An 18310-nucleotide genomic window follows, 5' to 3' on the forward strand; every position below is an offset into this window, starting at 1 on the left:
AAATGCTGGAAGCGTGTCATGGCAGATGTCAAAGATATAAATTAACAAGCCTTTTCCTTTTTGTAGATTGTTTGTGAAAGCCTGCGACTGTATAGTAAATAGTTTTCTTTATAAATAAATTACTGCTACCACTCACGTTTTTAATCGTTTTGTTTATATTTTGTACGACGCGTTTCGGGAAATAATTCCGATCTTCAAGTGCGTTTTTTTCTCTAAGTTTTCATTATGTGTAGTGTTTTTTTATTTGTGAGGTCTTGTGCGTGTTTCTCTTATAAATTACAGTAAAGAAAACAGAATGCAAGACCTGACACATAAAAAGACACCACACATGATGAAAACTTAGAGAAAAACGCACTTAAGGATGGGAATTATTTCCCGAAACGCGTCGTGCAAAATATAAACAAAACAAAAAAAACGTGACTGGTAGCAGTAATTTACTTATAAACAAACGATTTACTTTTAGAATAAAATTTATAACGTTAAATAAAAACTGTTTAAAACGTATTAAATGTAATATTAATATATTAAATAAATACTTACCAAACGCATTTTTATCTTTGTCTTCCATCTCATCAAAATCTTGCTTCAGTGCTACGCAAACTTCCCGCCAAGCATTCTTTGTAGCAATACGATCTCTATACGCATCTAGAGTTTTGTCCCACAGAACAGGTCTTACTTCCACCAAGGTTATCAAAAGTTCAGTATCAATTTCATCCATTCTTCTACACTTTTCAGTAAACAAGAATAAACACAAATGAATAAAACGACACTACAACGAACTAGTCGACGCCGTACGGCTCAAAACCGTCCAGTGTGAAAGCATGCACTTAGTCACGTAGGCCACTGTTGTCGAACTTGCCGTACGGCGACCGTCTGTTGTAGTGGCAAGACACGGCTGCAGCACGGCACGGCAGCGGCATTTTGCCGTCGCCGTATAATGTGAAAGGCGCCATACATTTCTTCACACCTACAGCCGTACGGCTTTTTGCCGTACGGTCAAAACCGTATAGTGTGAAAGCGGCGTTACAGTGCACCGTTCGAATAAACAGCAAAAGTCGATGAAGTGTCTAGAGTCCCAATGTAGGATCATTTTCATAGGATACGGAAGCTCTACTACGATCTCTCCGCGGTATACTGATAAGGTAATTTGACAGCAGAATTTTGAATCTGGTGTGGCATGGAGAAAACTTCTAAAAAGCATCATATCGAAGCCTTAAAGTTGAGACCATCTTCTTCTCAGCACATTTGTCCTTCAATAAGATGTGCATTCACTTGGGGACAAAATAATTTACCGTTCTCAAACATTTATCAAAACTTCCAAGATACCGCGAAAATGTTTGGCTCTTATATTTTCATCTGACGTCCTGGTGTTCTTTCAAAGAAACGTGTATTTCGTATTTTATATTTAGCTAAGCATTTAAGCTACACGCTTTAGAACTGCAAATGAAACATTTAAATTGCTTGGTTAGTCTGTATCTATCTCTGTTTTCTACCAAGACAGGCAGCGAATCAGTGTGCGTAGACGTTTTCAAAAATTGAAAACATGGTAGCGGAAATTTTCGGAGCGAGTAACCGTTTCTCATGAAATTTCCCAACGCGATATGTGTCTTTACTATTGATTGAAATGATTTTACACGTACTAATTATCTTGGTACTGCAGATTATTGTTCTATTTGCAGAATCGAGCCTTTATTTTGGAATATATATTTTCAGAGCCCTTACATCACCTGAATCTGTACTTTTTTTACTTTAGCAGTTGTGCCCGTTGTGCTGTTGGTTGCACTGCTGATGTATGAAGACTTTGCCGGGCGCAGATGCTGCCCTCCGATTATTTGGTGGAACTATAAACAAGTTTGAAAGAAACAAAAGGCGGTGAGGCTGTAAATAGTGTGTGTGAGTGTGTTTTTTCCGTTATGGTGTTATTTGCTTAAGTCGATAATGGCCATGGGGGTGAACAAAAATCGTGTGGTGCGGAAGCATCGTTCACTAAATAATCTGACATTACTGAATGTTGCATGTCCAGTTTGTATGGGTATTTTGATAGAACCAGTGACATTGCCTTGTAACCACGACTTGTGTTTGGAATGTTTTGAGAAGTCTGTGGAAAATAACAGCTTGACGTGCCCTATGTGCCGAAAACGAATAGGGGGTTGGCTGCGACAAGCAAAAGACAAAAGTTTAGTGAACCAGACTCTGTGGAAATTGATACAGGAGAAATTCCCGCACGAAGTTGAGGCCAAGCTGAAAGGAGACGATGACGGCGTAGCGGACAGTACGTATATAACTGCATCTTTACGTGATATCAATGTCGTTTTAGATAGTTTTTCTAATTTTTATTTTTCTTAATTCAGCTATGTAGTGCTTGAAAGACTCACAGTCGAATGAAATTAGCCTATATCTGCTTAGTAAATATGGTTGAACTAGCTGTAACGCATATGTCATTAAATTTATACATTTTGTAGCCTTGAGAAACGTCATTAGCTTTATTGCGCTGTAGATCTACTTTCTTGGTAAATGTTTTTGGCGAAACTAATAATAAAGGAGAACAAAATTGTGACTCGCCAGGGACTGGGATACTTTTTGGAGTTGCATCTTGAATGAAAATAGTTTCGAGTTCGGAATATTGTAGAATTTGCTGATTTTCAATTATCTTGACGTTCTCAGTGTAAGGCATGGCCATATCATTTGGATTAAGACATGTTTGGTACAAGTCTTCCTTGTTTATCTGTTGTATAACTCGATTTGAAGCTGTTAAGCAACAACAGTACTAATGGATTTAAGTTTGATAGGATGGGGTTATCTGAATAACTCTGTGTAAATGTTTTTCAACTCTAAAAAGTAAATTATTTTTGGAACACTTGTGCTGGTATATCCTTCACTTTTGGAATAGAATTGTTTCAGAACCTGTTGTGTGAGGCTTGTTCCTGTAATTAGTAACTTGTTTTAGTGGAGAATTGGAACTGTAACTAGAATATTAAAAATAAAGATTAACCCGTAGAAGACTTGGCTTGGCGTGTAATAGGACTACGCAAATGATCAGATAGCAATATAGTCCATACTTTCGGAAAAATGGCATTTTCAGGACAGTGTTCGGAATTTGGGGTAAAATTTTCATAGCATATTGCTTGTACAAATGGCAAAGGCTATAATGACAATCACATCTGTTTTTGCTTTTGTTAAATCATGTGGTGACATTCTAATGGGTTTTAGGATACTGGCTTTACTGAAAATGTTATTTGTGTCTCTCAAAATTCTACATGTTTTTAATAATAAATCATTACACACAGTTTGCACTATTCTGAATTGGACATAATTTTCAGGAATATCTGCAATGATTCCACCTGTGTCACTATCTTCTGAAGGGGAAATTCGTGAGGAATTTGCTCTTGAAGTAAAGAAATATGAAGAAGAAATAAGAAGGAAACAGGAAGAAGAACAAAATGCTAGTTTAGAGCTTATAAGAAAGTTGCAGGTACACTACACATTATCATTTTTGTACTAAGCCTGGAAACCTAATACATGATATTAGCTGATTAATGACAACTTCACTACTGAAAGTTTACTGCTTCTATAACCATGTAACATTAAGAAGTACATAGTTTTTAAAGATCAAAATACTGTATCTTTTCCTGCTGTGTGGTTATTCAGGCCTGAAAATTCTCATAAGTAGGTCTAATGGATTGATTTCAGTTCTGAAAAAGTCACCCTCAAGCTGCAGTTGTGGCATAAAGCAAATGTTGGCAATGCCCATTTATGTTGGAGGCACCCAATTAGAGCAAACATTGAGCAATAAATTTTGTGGGAGAGAATGAAGACAGGGAATAGTTAACACAATCACATGCTTGTCTTGCACAGTATTACCAAAATGCGCTGCTAGTTGTGAGAGTAAACACACATGTACTTTTAGATCATTGTTATGTGTACGTTGTGGTAAAGACAGCAACAGGTATTTGAAATAACCAGTCTCAGGAATATGAACAATTTAAGTGATGGATAATTATGGCTGTCTTTAATGAGTGACTATTTTCTTCCATGCGTTTTATCTACTGCCCGTGTTTAGAAGATTTTGGTATCCAGAAATAAGACTTCCAAAATAAGGACAAAAAGGCAGTGCATCCACAGATGTGGTTTTAATGTCTATGGTTGTGAGTGTAACAGTTCGTCTGAAACTGCCTTTCTTCCTTACATATGGTTTAGTACATCTACTTCTTAAATATTACAGCTAAACTTAAGGCTTAGGACCAGATACATGTGCACAATATTGAGCAGTTGTTGACAGTGTGCCTGTGCCAAGTTGGAGGCGGCTAATGGGAGGATAGTGTGGAGTACCGTATGTTACGTGTTAGCCAGATGATGCCTTTATGCCAGGTCATTCCATGTCAAGCCACCCAGGCCTTGACACCAACCATGTCAGATTTTGATGAAACTTGGTACAATTACTTCTTTTATCATCCTGAAAGCACTTGTAAAATTTTTTTGCTCTATCTCTAATAGTTTTTTTTTATAAATTTTTAAAGTTTTTAGATTTGGCGTTGTTTCAGTAGTCGGAAATCGTAACTTAAACGTGTCCTCACAACTAAAAAAACTTGTATATTAAAGAATACTCAAGATATCAGTATGAAAGTTTGGAATAAGTTTGTGTATTATATCTAAATGTTAAAAAAAATTATCATAAAGATATATTAAAATCTTCCAAATGAAAAAAAAAATTACAAGTATTTTTAGCTAACGGATGCTTAGTTTTACAAAAACTGCAATATCTAGAGTCTCAGACCTGATAGAAAGCTCAAATTTGTTTTAAAATACTCTTAATTGTATAGGCTATTAGATAAAAGAAAAATTATGTTGGCTTTTTAACCTGTTTAATAGTTATCTAATTTTTAAAATAATATTAATTATATTTTAAAAATAAAAAGTACCAAGTGACTTAGACACCGAAAATAAGTTTTTGTCTTCTTAGAGTAACAATGTACTCTTGGATTTTGTTTTGTTACTCCTGTGTTATAAGTAAAAAATTATTACAGTGTTAAATAGTGCTTGGATAGTATTTTATTAAGTTTATTCGAACTTTCAGTAAGTACTGTTACTTAGTTTACAGAGATTCTTTTCCAATATCCTATAAAAGTAACCAGAACAGTAATCAGACCAAAAGTGAAATCAGTATGTCAGATATTCAAACCTGTAGCGTAGAGTGATTTAAAAAATCTGACTGTTTCCAAACAACCTACACACCTTCAAAAAAGTTACAACCGGTATCTGAATTGAGTGAGGAAGAAAAAGATTTGATCCAATTACGATCTGGAATTAATCTATGTGAATTTAAGAATATATGTTCACACCACAGCTACTACTTTTTAAATGTTTTTGAAAAGTATCAAACAACATGTGTAGACCCACTAAAAAAACACAAAAAGCCCATCAAAAAATCGTTGAGAAGTGTAGGCTTGGATCTTTCTAAACAATTACTGACAAAAAATAAACCTGGACAAAAGCTTTGCTCAACATGCCGTAATTTTGTGAGGGAAAATTAAGAGTTGAAGTCCATGAAAGTGAAACAGATGATGAAGTCATGGTTGAATTAGAACCATTGGAATCCAGAAATGAATCCCTCGTACAAACAAACATTGCTCTTGATAATTTAGGTTTAACACCGATAAAGCTTCATGGCTTGTCAGAACAAAGTAAAGGGTCTTGTATTAAAAGGAAGGTTAGCAGTATTGAAAAGATTGCAAAAAAGGCGGTTTCAAAAGCATTAAAATATGATGCACCAAGTTCTGATGATGACGAAGAAGATACAATTGTGGTTGAGAAAGCAAAGGATTTTGATGTAATGATTTCTCTTATGAAAGAGAAGATATCATCTGTTGGGAGGTCTAGAAAAATCCAGATTCTGAACTTGGCTCCAGATTCTTGGAGTCGAAATAAAGTGATGAAAGAATTTAATGTAAGTGAGTACATGGTGCGACAAGCTAGAAAGCTAAAATCTGAAAAGGGTATTTTGGAAACTCCTGGTCCAAAAAAAAGGTAAAACTCTTTCTGAAAATACAGTAAGACTTGTAACAGATTTTTATGAAAAGGATGAAAGTTCCAGAGTGCTACCTGGAACAAAAGACAAAGTAAGCGTTCAAAAAAAATGTGTACATACAAAAAAGACTCATTTTGTGTAACTTGAGAGAACTCTATTATTCTTTCAAATGGGAGAATCCCGAGGTAGAAGTATGATTTTCAAAATTTTCTTTCTTGAGACCTAAATGGTGTATTCTTTCTGGTGCTGCAGGCACACACACTGTATGTGTATGCAGTATCCACCAGAATGTTAAACTATTACTGGATGCTGTGAAAATTGAAGAATCTTATAAAGACCTAATTAAGATGCTTGTGTGCAACACGGAAAACCAAAACTGCATGCTACATCATTGCGACAGCTGTCCTGCAAATACTGCACTAACTGAGTACTTAACTGAAAAACTAAGTGAAGATTATGATTTAGAAGAAGAAATTGTAATCAGTCAGTGGGTTAACACAGACAGGGCAGAAATGATCAAACAGTCTATCAGTGTTGAAGACTACATTTCTTTATTGGGTAGGTCATTGGAAAAGCTCACCCCGCACTTGTTTATAGCAAAATCCCAATCAGCAGCCTTTAAAAGATTGAAAGAAGACCCACCACCCAAAACAGCAATTGTTGTGATGGATTTCAGTGAAAATTATTCCTTTGTTATACAAAATGAGAACCAAAGTTACTACTGGAATAGAGGTGGTTGTACTCTACACCCAGTTGGAGTTTTTCTAAGAAATGAGGAAAACAATGTTTGTGTTTCCAGCCACTGTTTTATTAGTGATGACCAAGAACATGACACTGGTTTTGTTAACTTTGTACAAAAAGAAATTACAAAGTGGCTGTCATTACATCATACTGACATTGACTCAGTTCACTACTTTACAGGTGGTTGTGCTGGGCAGTACAAAAATAGAAACAGTTTTAAAAATTTGACTGAACACTTGAGAGACTTTAATTTGAAGGCCCAACACTCTTTTTTTTTTTGCAACAAGTCATGCCATGTCAATTTGTGATGGCCTAGGAGGAACTATTAAAAGAATTTTAAGGAAAGCCAGTCTACAGCTTTCAGACGAAGAACAAATAATGACAGCAATCGATGTGTACAAGTTTTGTGAAAAAAATATTGAAAACATTCATTTTCACTTTATTGACAAAAAAGAAGCTGATTTGCTACGGTTAAAACTAGAAAAACGTTTTTCAGCAACCCGAACCATTCCTGGAACATGAAGTTTTCATAACTTCAAACCACTTCCAACAAACAACCTTGAAATTAGAAGGACTACAGATAGTGTAAAACACTCCTTAGTCTTTTCTTTCCATTCTTCTTCTGATTGGGTTCGTGTTGAACCATCCATAAATAGCTATGTGGCTGCAAATTATGGTGGTAACTGGTACTTTGGACTGGTAAAAACAATATTCAATGATGAAGAAGATGCAGAAATTCTGTTTCTACATCCTTCAGGACCAGCTGTATCATTTTATTGGCCTGAAAGAGAAGATTCTTGCATAGTGCCTTTGGAGCACATAGTTTGTGTAGTAGACGCACCTCAATCAAGCGGCACTGGAAGAATGTATTACTTCAAAAAAGACTGTATCAAAAGAACTGAAAGCTCTTGGATGAAGTGGAAAAACAGTTTGAATCAGCATTAATGTTTATTAAAAAGACAAAATTACTCAAAAAATTCAATGTTTCAAGCAATCACTTGGGTTATACATAAGTGTCGTAAGTACACTATCTTTGTACATAATTCTAATGTAATGTGCTATAATTAATAAACATGTTAAAAAGCCATCATTATTTTTGTTTTATCAAGTAGCCTATATGTTTAAGAGTAAATTAAAACAAATTTGAGCATTCTATCAGGTCTGAGACTCTAGATATTGCAATTCTTATAAAACAAAACATCCGTTAAAAGAAAAGAAAAAATACATATATTTTTTTTCATAGAAAATATTAATATATTTTAATAGTATCATTTTTATCTTCAAACATGTATAATAAATAAACTTGCTGCAAAAATTCATGATGTTATCTAAAAGAGTTTTTAAGATAAGCAATTTTAAAGTTTTGAATACAAATTAAATTTATCATTTCCAAAGTTTCGGAAAATGCAAAACATAAAAACTTCAAAAATTTATAAAAAAAAAAAAACTATAAGAGATACAGCAAAAAAAAAAAAAAAAAAATTGCAGGTGTTGTCAGGATGGTATTAGAACCATTTGAGCCAAATTTCATGAAAATCTAAGGAGGTGGGTGTAAAATTTGTTTTTTATTGGGTGATTTGATATGGAATGACCCTGCCAGAAAATGCAAATTACTTGATCTGTGTGGATGGTGACTGTCTTTTCAGAATCTTTTTTTACCCCTTGTTGATATTTCTGTTGTTGATAAGTGTATATCACCTGTGCTCTCTTACTATTGAAACAATTATTAATTAATGCATTTAAAGTATGGGTTCTCAGAAGTTGTAGTGGCAGATCTGCAGCTTGGGGTCTAGGTTAGATTGCAAGGGGATAGCTGCTGATTTTGTCCACTCCCTGTATGCTCAGGATGGGAAAGGGAATGATAATGTGCTTGTTAAGTCTTACTTGAAGATATTAGACTAGATTGTGCAAGACCTTAAAGAAGAACTTTTGAAACAGAGTTTTGCAGCAATAATGTAGGTACTATGAACATAAATGCAAGAGGGGGACATGTTACTACACACACACACACACACACACACACACACACACACACACACACACACACCGCTGTAGACTAAGAGCTTTTTCATGGTGGAGGTGCCACTCTGTCGATCACTGCACTACAGGATGAGCTTTCCACAGTACCTCACACTAATTTTATCATTTGATGGTAATAATGATTGTTATCTATGGCACACCAGGGAATAAAATAGTGGTGAACTATCTCCTTCATGCCATTAAAACAAAGCATCAATGTTTGCACATTGATTACTTTCCTGGAGCAGCCCTCCACTGTCTCTATTGTTGTTAATATCCATGGTTTTCACTACTGATCATAAGAAACATAATCTATTGTTCTGTCTTGGGAAATACAGAAGCGTCCGATCCCGCCCGTCTGCTTTGACCCATGACGTCACAAATATGGTGGAAACGACCAACAAACCACAATTCCAATATGGCGCATATAAAGTCGGTACATACACGTTATGAGGACGAAAATACATCGAAAAACAAACACACACACTTTCCACAAAAAGCCTAATGACACTAACGGGACCATCGCGGGAAATGGGGTGTTTTTGGGTGGGAGCAAAGTAAATATAAACAAATTTAGACACCCACCCCCATACAAAACCACACAAAATGACGAAGAAAACCAACGTCACAAAACCCCTCAAATACAACTAAACACAATATCATCTGGAATCGGACACTTCCCGTGACCTATATAGCTCAACAGCAGCTCCCAATCCCATAAGTTAGGATCAAACACTTCCCTTGACCTATATAGCTCAAAAATATCTCTCGACACCAATATCAACATACACAGCCACACATTGGGATCGAACACATCCCTTGACCTGCACACTGTTAATTTTATCCATTATATCCGTTCCTGAACAAATACAACAACCGATTAATTTTACTAAAATTACCACACGATGTACAGCGAACAACACTAAATTAACCTTCACACAAAACCGTTAACTCACTGAAGCGAATTCCACTACAAACACAGCCGAGACTCGAACAATTCTGGATAATGAGCAAAAGCAAACTGAGCCCATTACACCACACAAACGAAAACCCTGAACATACCACCAGAGAGCACAACAAACCACAACACAATGACATCTACAAACACGCCACACTCACAAACCAGACTCCGCGCCATCATGACGTCACACACGACAACACCCTTACGTCACGGGTCAAAGCCGACGTGTGGGATCGGATGCTTCTGTTGACCCCTGTTTTGTGTACAGCTGCAGAATCACTGAATGTATGAAACACCACTTTTGAAAAGGAGCAGTCTGACCTAATTGATACTTTACAATAAATTTCATATGGTCAGCTAATTGAAAATGATGTGTTCTTGTTGCACCTAGGGGGAGAATCCATCTGTATTACATCCTTGGCTGCAGGAAAGGAATTCTCGTTACTTGTCACTCCTGTATAATATTACGAAAAAAGCTGTTCATAAATGAAGCAGCGTTATAGAAATTTCCTTGAAAGATGTTGCAAATACATTTATGCAGATAGTCACTGTCTTGAACAAGGTCATACTGTTAGCAGATGGAGGGTAAGGGCAACATACTGTTGGTGGTGAAAACTACAATACAGACACCTTCGTGGAGTGACCAGTCTCTGCATGTATTACATCTGTGCACGACTTTTACTATGCACTTGCTTATAATATTTTTGTGCTCACATTTCAGCATGACAAATTATGACAGAGTGCATTTTATATTTTGACAAGAGGGCAGAAGCGAACTTGTGGGCACCAGACCACTATTTTAATCGAGAAAATTCCTTGTTGAGTTATGTCATTGTGCCATAAACAAGTGTGTGTACTGGGCTAAAATCGTGTATGTCAGTGTTGGCCAGGACACATTTCCAGTATTGCTTCTATGGTTGCAAAGTGTTACATTTGCTTAGCCAGTGGGTGGATGGTTTTAACTAAAAAGTGACAGGAGAATAAACTATCTGTGTATGTTTAGTATTGAAAGTTTGAGCTCATGAGTTTTTCATAAGTTGAGTAGCTTGAGGTTATGGTTGTGATTGAGGCAAAAGACGTTAGCATAAATTCATTGTTATATATTTGTCCTCAATTTCATACCCATACCAGCTGGTAAGATGCCATCTTACATTCCTGTGATTACATACGATCTGTCTGTGCATAAAATTGCATAAATTATGTAGTGCAGTAACAGTCTGGGCAGATATTTGAGGGGCCAGCCAGTGTTGACTGTGTTTAGTTTTCAAGTAATGCAAGATAATGTAGATACAAAATGTGTTGTTCTGTCATACACAGACAGGCCATCTTTTCTCTGTGGTATGTTATTTCTTTTATTTTCGACATCACAAATATCAAAGTATAAAAGCAGTGTTAATGTGTTGAAAATGAACAATACAGATTTCATTAGTAGGACTCTTAATTTTCTGGTGCTGCTAAATAACATAACACATTCAGTGATAGCCTGCAAGACACCTCATGTGGATTGACTCTACATACTAGATTACGCACTGTTGAGTCTGACATGTTGACCATTCCATGTGTGACTTATAGATTCATTTATTTCTGTGTGAAATAAAAAACAAAAGAATTTTCAGGGACTCTTAAAGAGTGTTTTTTGCATAATTCACAATTAGCTGATGTGATATGTGCTTTGCCGTACATTTTAAATGAGCATTAATTGATATTAAGCGCTACAGGTTATGTTATTAAAACCTAGGTGCAAAGAGGGTAAGAGGAGGGGGGGGGGGGGGAGGGTGTTGATTTATCATTCATTGTAATAAAATGCACTGTAAGTGTAAGAAGGAAGAAACTATTTCTGTACCTTGCAACTAGGCCAAGACATGTCAAAGTCCCTTGATTTAGACTCTCTTCTGCAGTCAGATATATTTTCTTGTTTTCCCTGGTGCACTTAAAATTTCCCTCTTCAGACTTCCTTAGCGCGTTGCTGCCCAAGACTGTTATCTATTGCATTTCCAGACAGTGCATTCATTTTATATTAATTTTGTGTGTGCATACTATTTCATCCTTCTTTGTTTAATTTTTTCCTAAACAGATCTCTGAGCCCCTCTAAGGCAACTTCTTTCCCCATTTCATTTTTACTGAGAATGGGTACTCTTTAAAATTTATGTGAATTACTGTGACTTTTCTGCTTTTACATTAGTCTACCTTTACCGATGAATGTTGAAATTTGTGTATAAGGTTTGATTTTTATGCAGGAGGAAGAAGAACGGAAAAGATTAGAGGCTACGAAATTGCTCACAGAAGATGAAGAGATTGCCAGGAAAGTTCAAGAATCTGTAAAACAGGTAAGCCAGTTAGTTGTAAATATTAATTACTCTTTTCGGTTAGCTATTTTCTTGGAAGTATTTCTAACGGTGATTAATTTTAGAAGAGAGTACAGTTTGTTACATTAAATTGAATTTTAGGAAGCATTTCTGTATCTAAGTGGACTTATTAATCAGGTTAATGTTGGATCTGGCACTCAAAGAAAATTTTACTTCCTCTGAATAGCTACCACATTAACATTGTCAGTGTATGTTTAATAAATACATGTAAGTGTGTATGGGAAGTGCTGAGAACTGAAATGTAGCACAGAGAGTTAAGGTAGCAATGAAATTTAGTCAAGAGATTTTCATACAAACAATCAACATCTATTGTAGTTGTTGGCCCCATTGTTGTGTGTGTAAGTGTTAGTATACAGTTCTTTGACACAAGACAATGCTTGATTCCATTCATACCTAAACGGAACCATATGCACTTTTCCATTGATCAGGATGGCCGTTACGCATGCAGCCACCACTGCCTTAGCCTATGTATTTTGGAACAAAGGTGAAATCGTAGAAAGAACCTCAAACGCTGTGATGAGTAATAGCTTTTCTCATATTGCATATGTGAGGTGATGGAACAGAGAAATATGGCAAGGAATATTCTATTTACAAACTGTATTCATGATTTTGAAGTAATACTTCGTCTTGTTGGACTACTAATAGGGAAGGAAAATACAAATATACACAGTGCTGTACCAATGGCAACAAGTTTAGCTCTGATTTTTAATTCTTGCTACTAGAGACCATTACCCCAATTTGAGGTCTTTAGGATGCCCTGTGGGATTTTAAAATGAGGTAGAATTTCCCATACTATTTGGAGATTGTGAATGGCAAATACACACTTAGGTGACAAAAGTCATGAGATACTTCCTAATTAAGTGTAGGATCTCCATTTGCCTGGCGTAGTGCAGCAACTTGACGTGGCATGGACTCAACAAGTTGTTGAAGTCCCCTGCAGAAATATTGAGCCATGCTGCATCTATGGCCATCCATAATTACAAAAGTCTTGCCAGTGCAGGGTTTTGTACATGGACTGAAGTCTCGATTATATCCCATAAATTTTTGATGGGATTCATGTTGGGTGATCTGAGTGGCCAAATTATTTGCGTAAATTGTCCAGAATATTCTTCTGCCTCATTCCAAACAACTGTGGCCAGGTGCATTGTCATTCATAAACATTCTGGGATCATGAAGTACATGAATGGCTGCAATGGTCTCCATGTAACCAAACATAACATTTTCTAGTCAGTGGTCAGTTGAGTTGGACCATAGGACCCAGTCCATTCCATGTAAACACAGCACAGACAGTTATGGAGCCACTATAAGCTTCCCTGGTGCCTTGTTGGCAACTAGAGTGCATGGCTTCGTGGGGTCTCAAGCCCTACCATCAGTTGTTAAAAACTGAAATTGTGACTCTTCTGACCAGACATGGCTTCCCAGTTGTGTAAAGTCCAACCAATATGGTCAAGGGCTCAGGAGAGGTGCCGCAGGCAATATCGTGCTGTTAGCGAAGGTCCTTGTGTTGGTTGTCTGCTGCCGTACCCTATTAATGCCAAATTTTGCCATACTTTTGTAACAGATATGTATATCATATGTCCCACATTTATTTCAGCAGTTATTTCGTGGAGTGTTGCATATCTGTCAGCACTGACAACTCTATGCAAATGCTGATGTTCTCGGTCGTTAAGTGAAGCCTGTTGAGAACTGTGTTGTTTGTGGTGAAAGGTTGTTGTTGTGGTCTTCAGTCCTGAGACTGGTTTGATGCAGCTCTCCATGCTACTCTATCCTGTGCAGGCCTCTTCATCTCCCAGTACCTACTGCAGCCTACATCCTTCTGAATCTGCTTAGTGTATTCATCTCTTGGTCTCACTCTACGATTTTTACCCTCCACGCTGCCCTCCAGTACTAAATTGGTGATTCCTTGATGTCTCAGAACATGTCCTACCAACCGATCCCTCCTTCTAGTCAAGTTGTGGCACAAACTCCTCTTCTACCCAATTCTATTTAATACCTCCTCATTAGTTATGTAATCTACCGGTCTAATCTTCAGCATTCTTCTGTAGCACCACATTTCGAAAGCTTCTATTCTCTTCTTGTCTAAACTATGTATCGTCCCTGTTTCACTTCCATACATGGCTACACTCCATTCAAATACTTTCAGAAACGACTTCCTGACACTTAAATCAATACTCAATGTTAACAATTTTCTCTTCTTCAGGAATGCTTTCCTTGCCATTGCCAGTCTACATTTTATATCCTCTCTACTTCGACCCTCATCAGTTATTTTGCTCCCCAAATAGCAAAACTCCTTTACTACTTTAAATGTCTCATTTCCTAATCTAATTCCCGCAGCATCACCCGACTTAATTCGACTACATTCCATTATCCTCATTTTGCTTTTGTTGGTGTTCATCTTATACCCTCCTTTCAAGACAGTGTCCATTCTGTTCAACTGTTCTTCCAAGTCCTTTGCTGTCTCTGACAGAATTACAATGTCATCGTCGAACCTCAAAGTTTTTAATTCTTCACCATGGATTTTAATACCTACTCCGAACTTTTCTTTTGTTTCCTTCACTGCTTGCTCAATATACAGATTCAATAGCATCGGGGAGAGTCTACACCCCTGTCGCACTCCCTTCCCAACCCCTGCTTCCCTTTCATGCCCCACAACTCTTGTAACTGCCATCTGCTTTCTGTACAAATTGTAGATAGCCTTTCGCTCCCTGTATTTTACCCCTGCCACCTTTAGAATTTGAAAGAGAGTATTCCAGTCAACATTGTCAAAAGCTTTCTTTAAGTCTACAAATGCTAGAAACGTAGGTTTGCCTTTCCTTAATCTTTCTTCTAAGATAAGTCGTAGGGTCAGTATTGCCTCACGTGTTCCAATATTTCTATGGACTCCAAACTGATCTTCATCCGAGGTAGGCTTCTACCAGTTTTTCCATTCGTCTGTAAAGAATTCGCATTAGTATTTTGCAGCTGTGACTTATTAAACTGATAGTTCGGTAATTTTCACATCTGTCAACACCTGCTTTATTTGGGATTGGAATTATTATATTCTTTTTGAAGTCTGAGGGAATTTCGCTTGTCTCATACATCTTGCTCACCAGATGGTAGAGTTTTGTCATGACTGGCTCTCTCAAGGCTGTCAGTAGTTCTAATGGAATGTTGTCTACTCCGGGGGCCTTGTTTTGACGTAGGTCTTTCAGTGCTCTGTCAAACTCTTCACACAGTATCGTATCTCCCACTTCATCTTCATCTACATCCTCTTCCATTTCCATAATATTGTCCTCAAGAACATCACCCCTGTATAGACCCTCTATATACTCCTTCCACCTTCCTGCTTTCCCTTCTTTGCTTAGAACTGGGTTTCCATCTGAGTTCTTGATATTCATGCAAGTGGTTCTCTTTTTTCCAAAGGTCTCTTTAATTTTCCTGTTGGCAGTATCTATCTTGCCCCTCATGAGATAAGCCTCTACATCCTGACATTTGTCCTTTAGCCATCCCTGCTTAGCCATTTTGCACTTCCTGTCGATCTCATTTTTGAGACGTTTGTATTCCTTTTTGCCTGCTTCACTTGCTGCATTTTTGTATTTTCTCCTTTCATCAATTAAATTCAGTATCTCTGCTGTTACCCATGCCTGGAATTTGATATTCTCGGTGCACTCTTGACAGTATGGATCCTGGAATACTCCTTAACGATTTCCAAAATGAAATGTCCCATGCGTCTAGCTCCAGCTACCATTGCGTGTTTAAAGTCTGTTAGTTCCTGTTGTGCGACCATAATCACGTTAGAAACCTTTTCACACGCATCATCTGAGAACAAATGACAGCCCTACCAATGCCCTGCCCTTTTATACCTTGTGTATGTGATACTGCTGCCATCTGTTTCTGAACATATTGTTATCCCATGACTTTCGTCACTTCAATGAATGGCTGTGTAGTAGTTGTACAGCAGAGGAAGCAGCTATTTCATTTATAAATACAATTTTAGCTTTCTTTCGTTTGCTCTTTTTGATGCAAACAATTTTTGAATCAAAGTGACTCTTAAAGGAGCCAGGGCAGCTTTGGCCCATCAGTGGTCTCAGAAAAACTCATCTTCAGTACTTGTTTGTCAAAAATATTAATGCAGGCATCATATTTTGTTCAGGTTATACTTATCTGTTAGACGTTATAGACAGTCATTTTGTTTCAGTCTTGTCAGCCAAAACACCCACTTGTTAAGACTGACACAAATTGCGGCTAACACCACTGTTGTAAACTCAATGCATCTGCCCCTAGGAGGCGTGAAGCTTTACTGCCGAGGCAGCGACCGACTGTCGCCGTTCGAGTTAATGAGATGTTTCAGGTGGTCTTAATGACATAAGTGTGGCGGGGGATAACCTAATGTTGTCTGATTCTTCCCATCTGCTGTTGCACAAGAAATTATCTTGTAATATCACTACTGGATGCGGCAATATACCCATATTTCTCTATAATGTCTCTGTGTTTGCCATGAATTGTGAATATACATATATATACATATTACATAAAAAGTTTCCCTGACAACGATATTTTGTTTACATATTTGAATTTTCCACGGTAAAATGGTCTAGAAGCACATACTTCAATATCAGAAGTAGAACCCGTGTTGAACAGTGTTATCGGATAAGAGTAGGGTGAAAACTTTCCACCTCAAATATGACTTCTGGCAAATCAATAACAACTGATGACTGTTTTACTTTATTTGAAGTCATTTATCGGAAAATGGTGTAAAATGATTTGTTAATCAAAATGGAATACAGTAATTCATTTTAAAAAAAAGTATATTCACTGACAGGCAGTAACTACATATTTTGAAGGAGTTACAAACTTCTGTGTTAAGATTTTCTCAGGGCTATTGTCATGGCATGCAAAGTTAAGTTACAGTGGGGAAATAGAAACAACAGTATTTTGGAAAGGATAGATTGCTAATCCCCATATAGAGGAGACACTGAGTCTTAGGCAGCCGTAATGCAAAAAGCTCTAGACATTATGTTTAAACTGAAGCGGAAACACACACACATTCACAACAGCCAGAGACAGTGCTTTTGTGTGTGTGTTTTTTGTGTGTTTTGTGATTTTGTGAATGTGTGTGTGTGTGTGTGTGTGTGTGTGTGTGTGTGTGTGTGTCTGTGTCTGTGTCTTTTCTACTCAAGAAGAAGGCCTTTTGGCCAAAAGCTAAAATGTACATCTGTCTTTTCATTGTGCCTATCTGTGACTCATTGTTTCCTCTGTATGGTGGGCAGCAATCTCTCTATTTCATAATGTTGTTTTTATTCCATCCAGGGCATTAGTGGGGAAATGGAGGTGGCTACCCTAACTACTGTCTGGCACAATTTGAAGAACTTCATTGTAGTGTAAGCACAAGTGAGCATTGAATCAGACAGTGTATCTCTCGGCAACTCCTGTTGTGATGACTTGTGGCAGGTGTTGTTGATGGAACCTGAAACAGCGTTTCTTCTGTTGAAGTTACAAGCAAAAAAAGCACCTGATAGCTGAGAGACACTTCTAAGGGGAGAAAATTTTCAACCCTGACATTTCTTTAAGGTTGTATACAGGTTATGCATAAATCACTTCTTCACTTTTTGTGTTGAAACTCAATTTTTTTTTTCACTTGTATTGTTAGCATATGGGTTTCCAGAATGGTCTCACCCATCCTGAGCAGTTGCTCAGCATTCATTGGAACCCCCAGGGTATTTTCAGCAAGCCCTAAAAACCCCATCTGTAAACAAAGTGATGCATACAACGAAAGAAATGAATTTTGAGTTCTTCCTATCATGCATTTTGTATGTAGTCTATGCAACTCTCTCCATAGAATAGAATCTGAGTTTCAGTCATCAGTTTTTTTATATCATTTTACATCTGTATGTGATCTGTTAGAGAAAACACTTAGTATAATGTTGTGGCCCTCAAACCAAAGCAGTAAGTTGCTTCAAGTGTGGTTTCACAGCCTCGAGGTAGTTTCTGAATGATAAAACCGTATTAAATATCTGCTGTAGGCTATCATATACTTTATATAAGATGGCCTTGTAGCGTCATACATTATATACAGGGTGTACGTAAAGTCCGGGAACACTTTTGATCATTTATTGCACAAGAATCAAACATTTTACAGATATCATACGTATGTCATTTTGAAGAGGAACCCTGAAAGTTTTTTTCGTGTATTCCACCACAGCGTAATTTGGTAATTTG

The 18310-nt window shown here is 37.1% G+C and overlaps 1 protein-coding gene across 1 annotated transcript in view; it reads left to right on the forward strand.

The window, feature by feature from the left end:
• Positions 1-1833: 1833 nt before the first annotated feature.
• The window catches only part of LOC126458420 (E3 ubiquitin-protein ligase RNF169-like), an 89734-nt gene continuing 73257 nt past the window's right edge, over positions 1834-18310 (forward strand). The window contains exons 1-3 of the mRNA XM_050095455.1: positions 1834-2272; positions 3321-3472; positions 11984-12073. Coding sequence (XP_049951412.1) covers positions 1939-2272; positions 3321-3472; positions 11984-12073 — 576 coding nt within the window. The 5' untranslated portion in view covers positions 1834-1938. The remainder of the gene's footprint in view (positions 2273-3320; positions 3473-11983; positions 12074-18310) is intronic.

Source organism: Schistocerca serialis, chromosome 2 (assembly GCF_023864345.2).
Source record: "Schistocerca serialis cubense isolate TAMUIC-IGC-003099 chromosome 2, iqSchSeri2.2, whole genome shotgun sequence".
NCBI lineage: Eukaryota > Metazoa > Arthropoda > Insecta > Orthoptera > Acrididae > Schistocerca > Schistocerca serialis.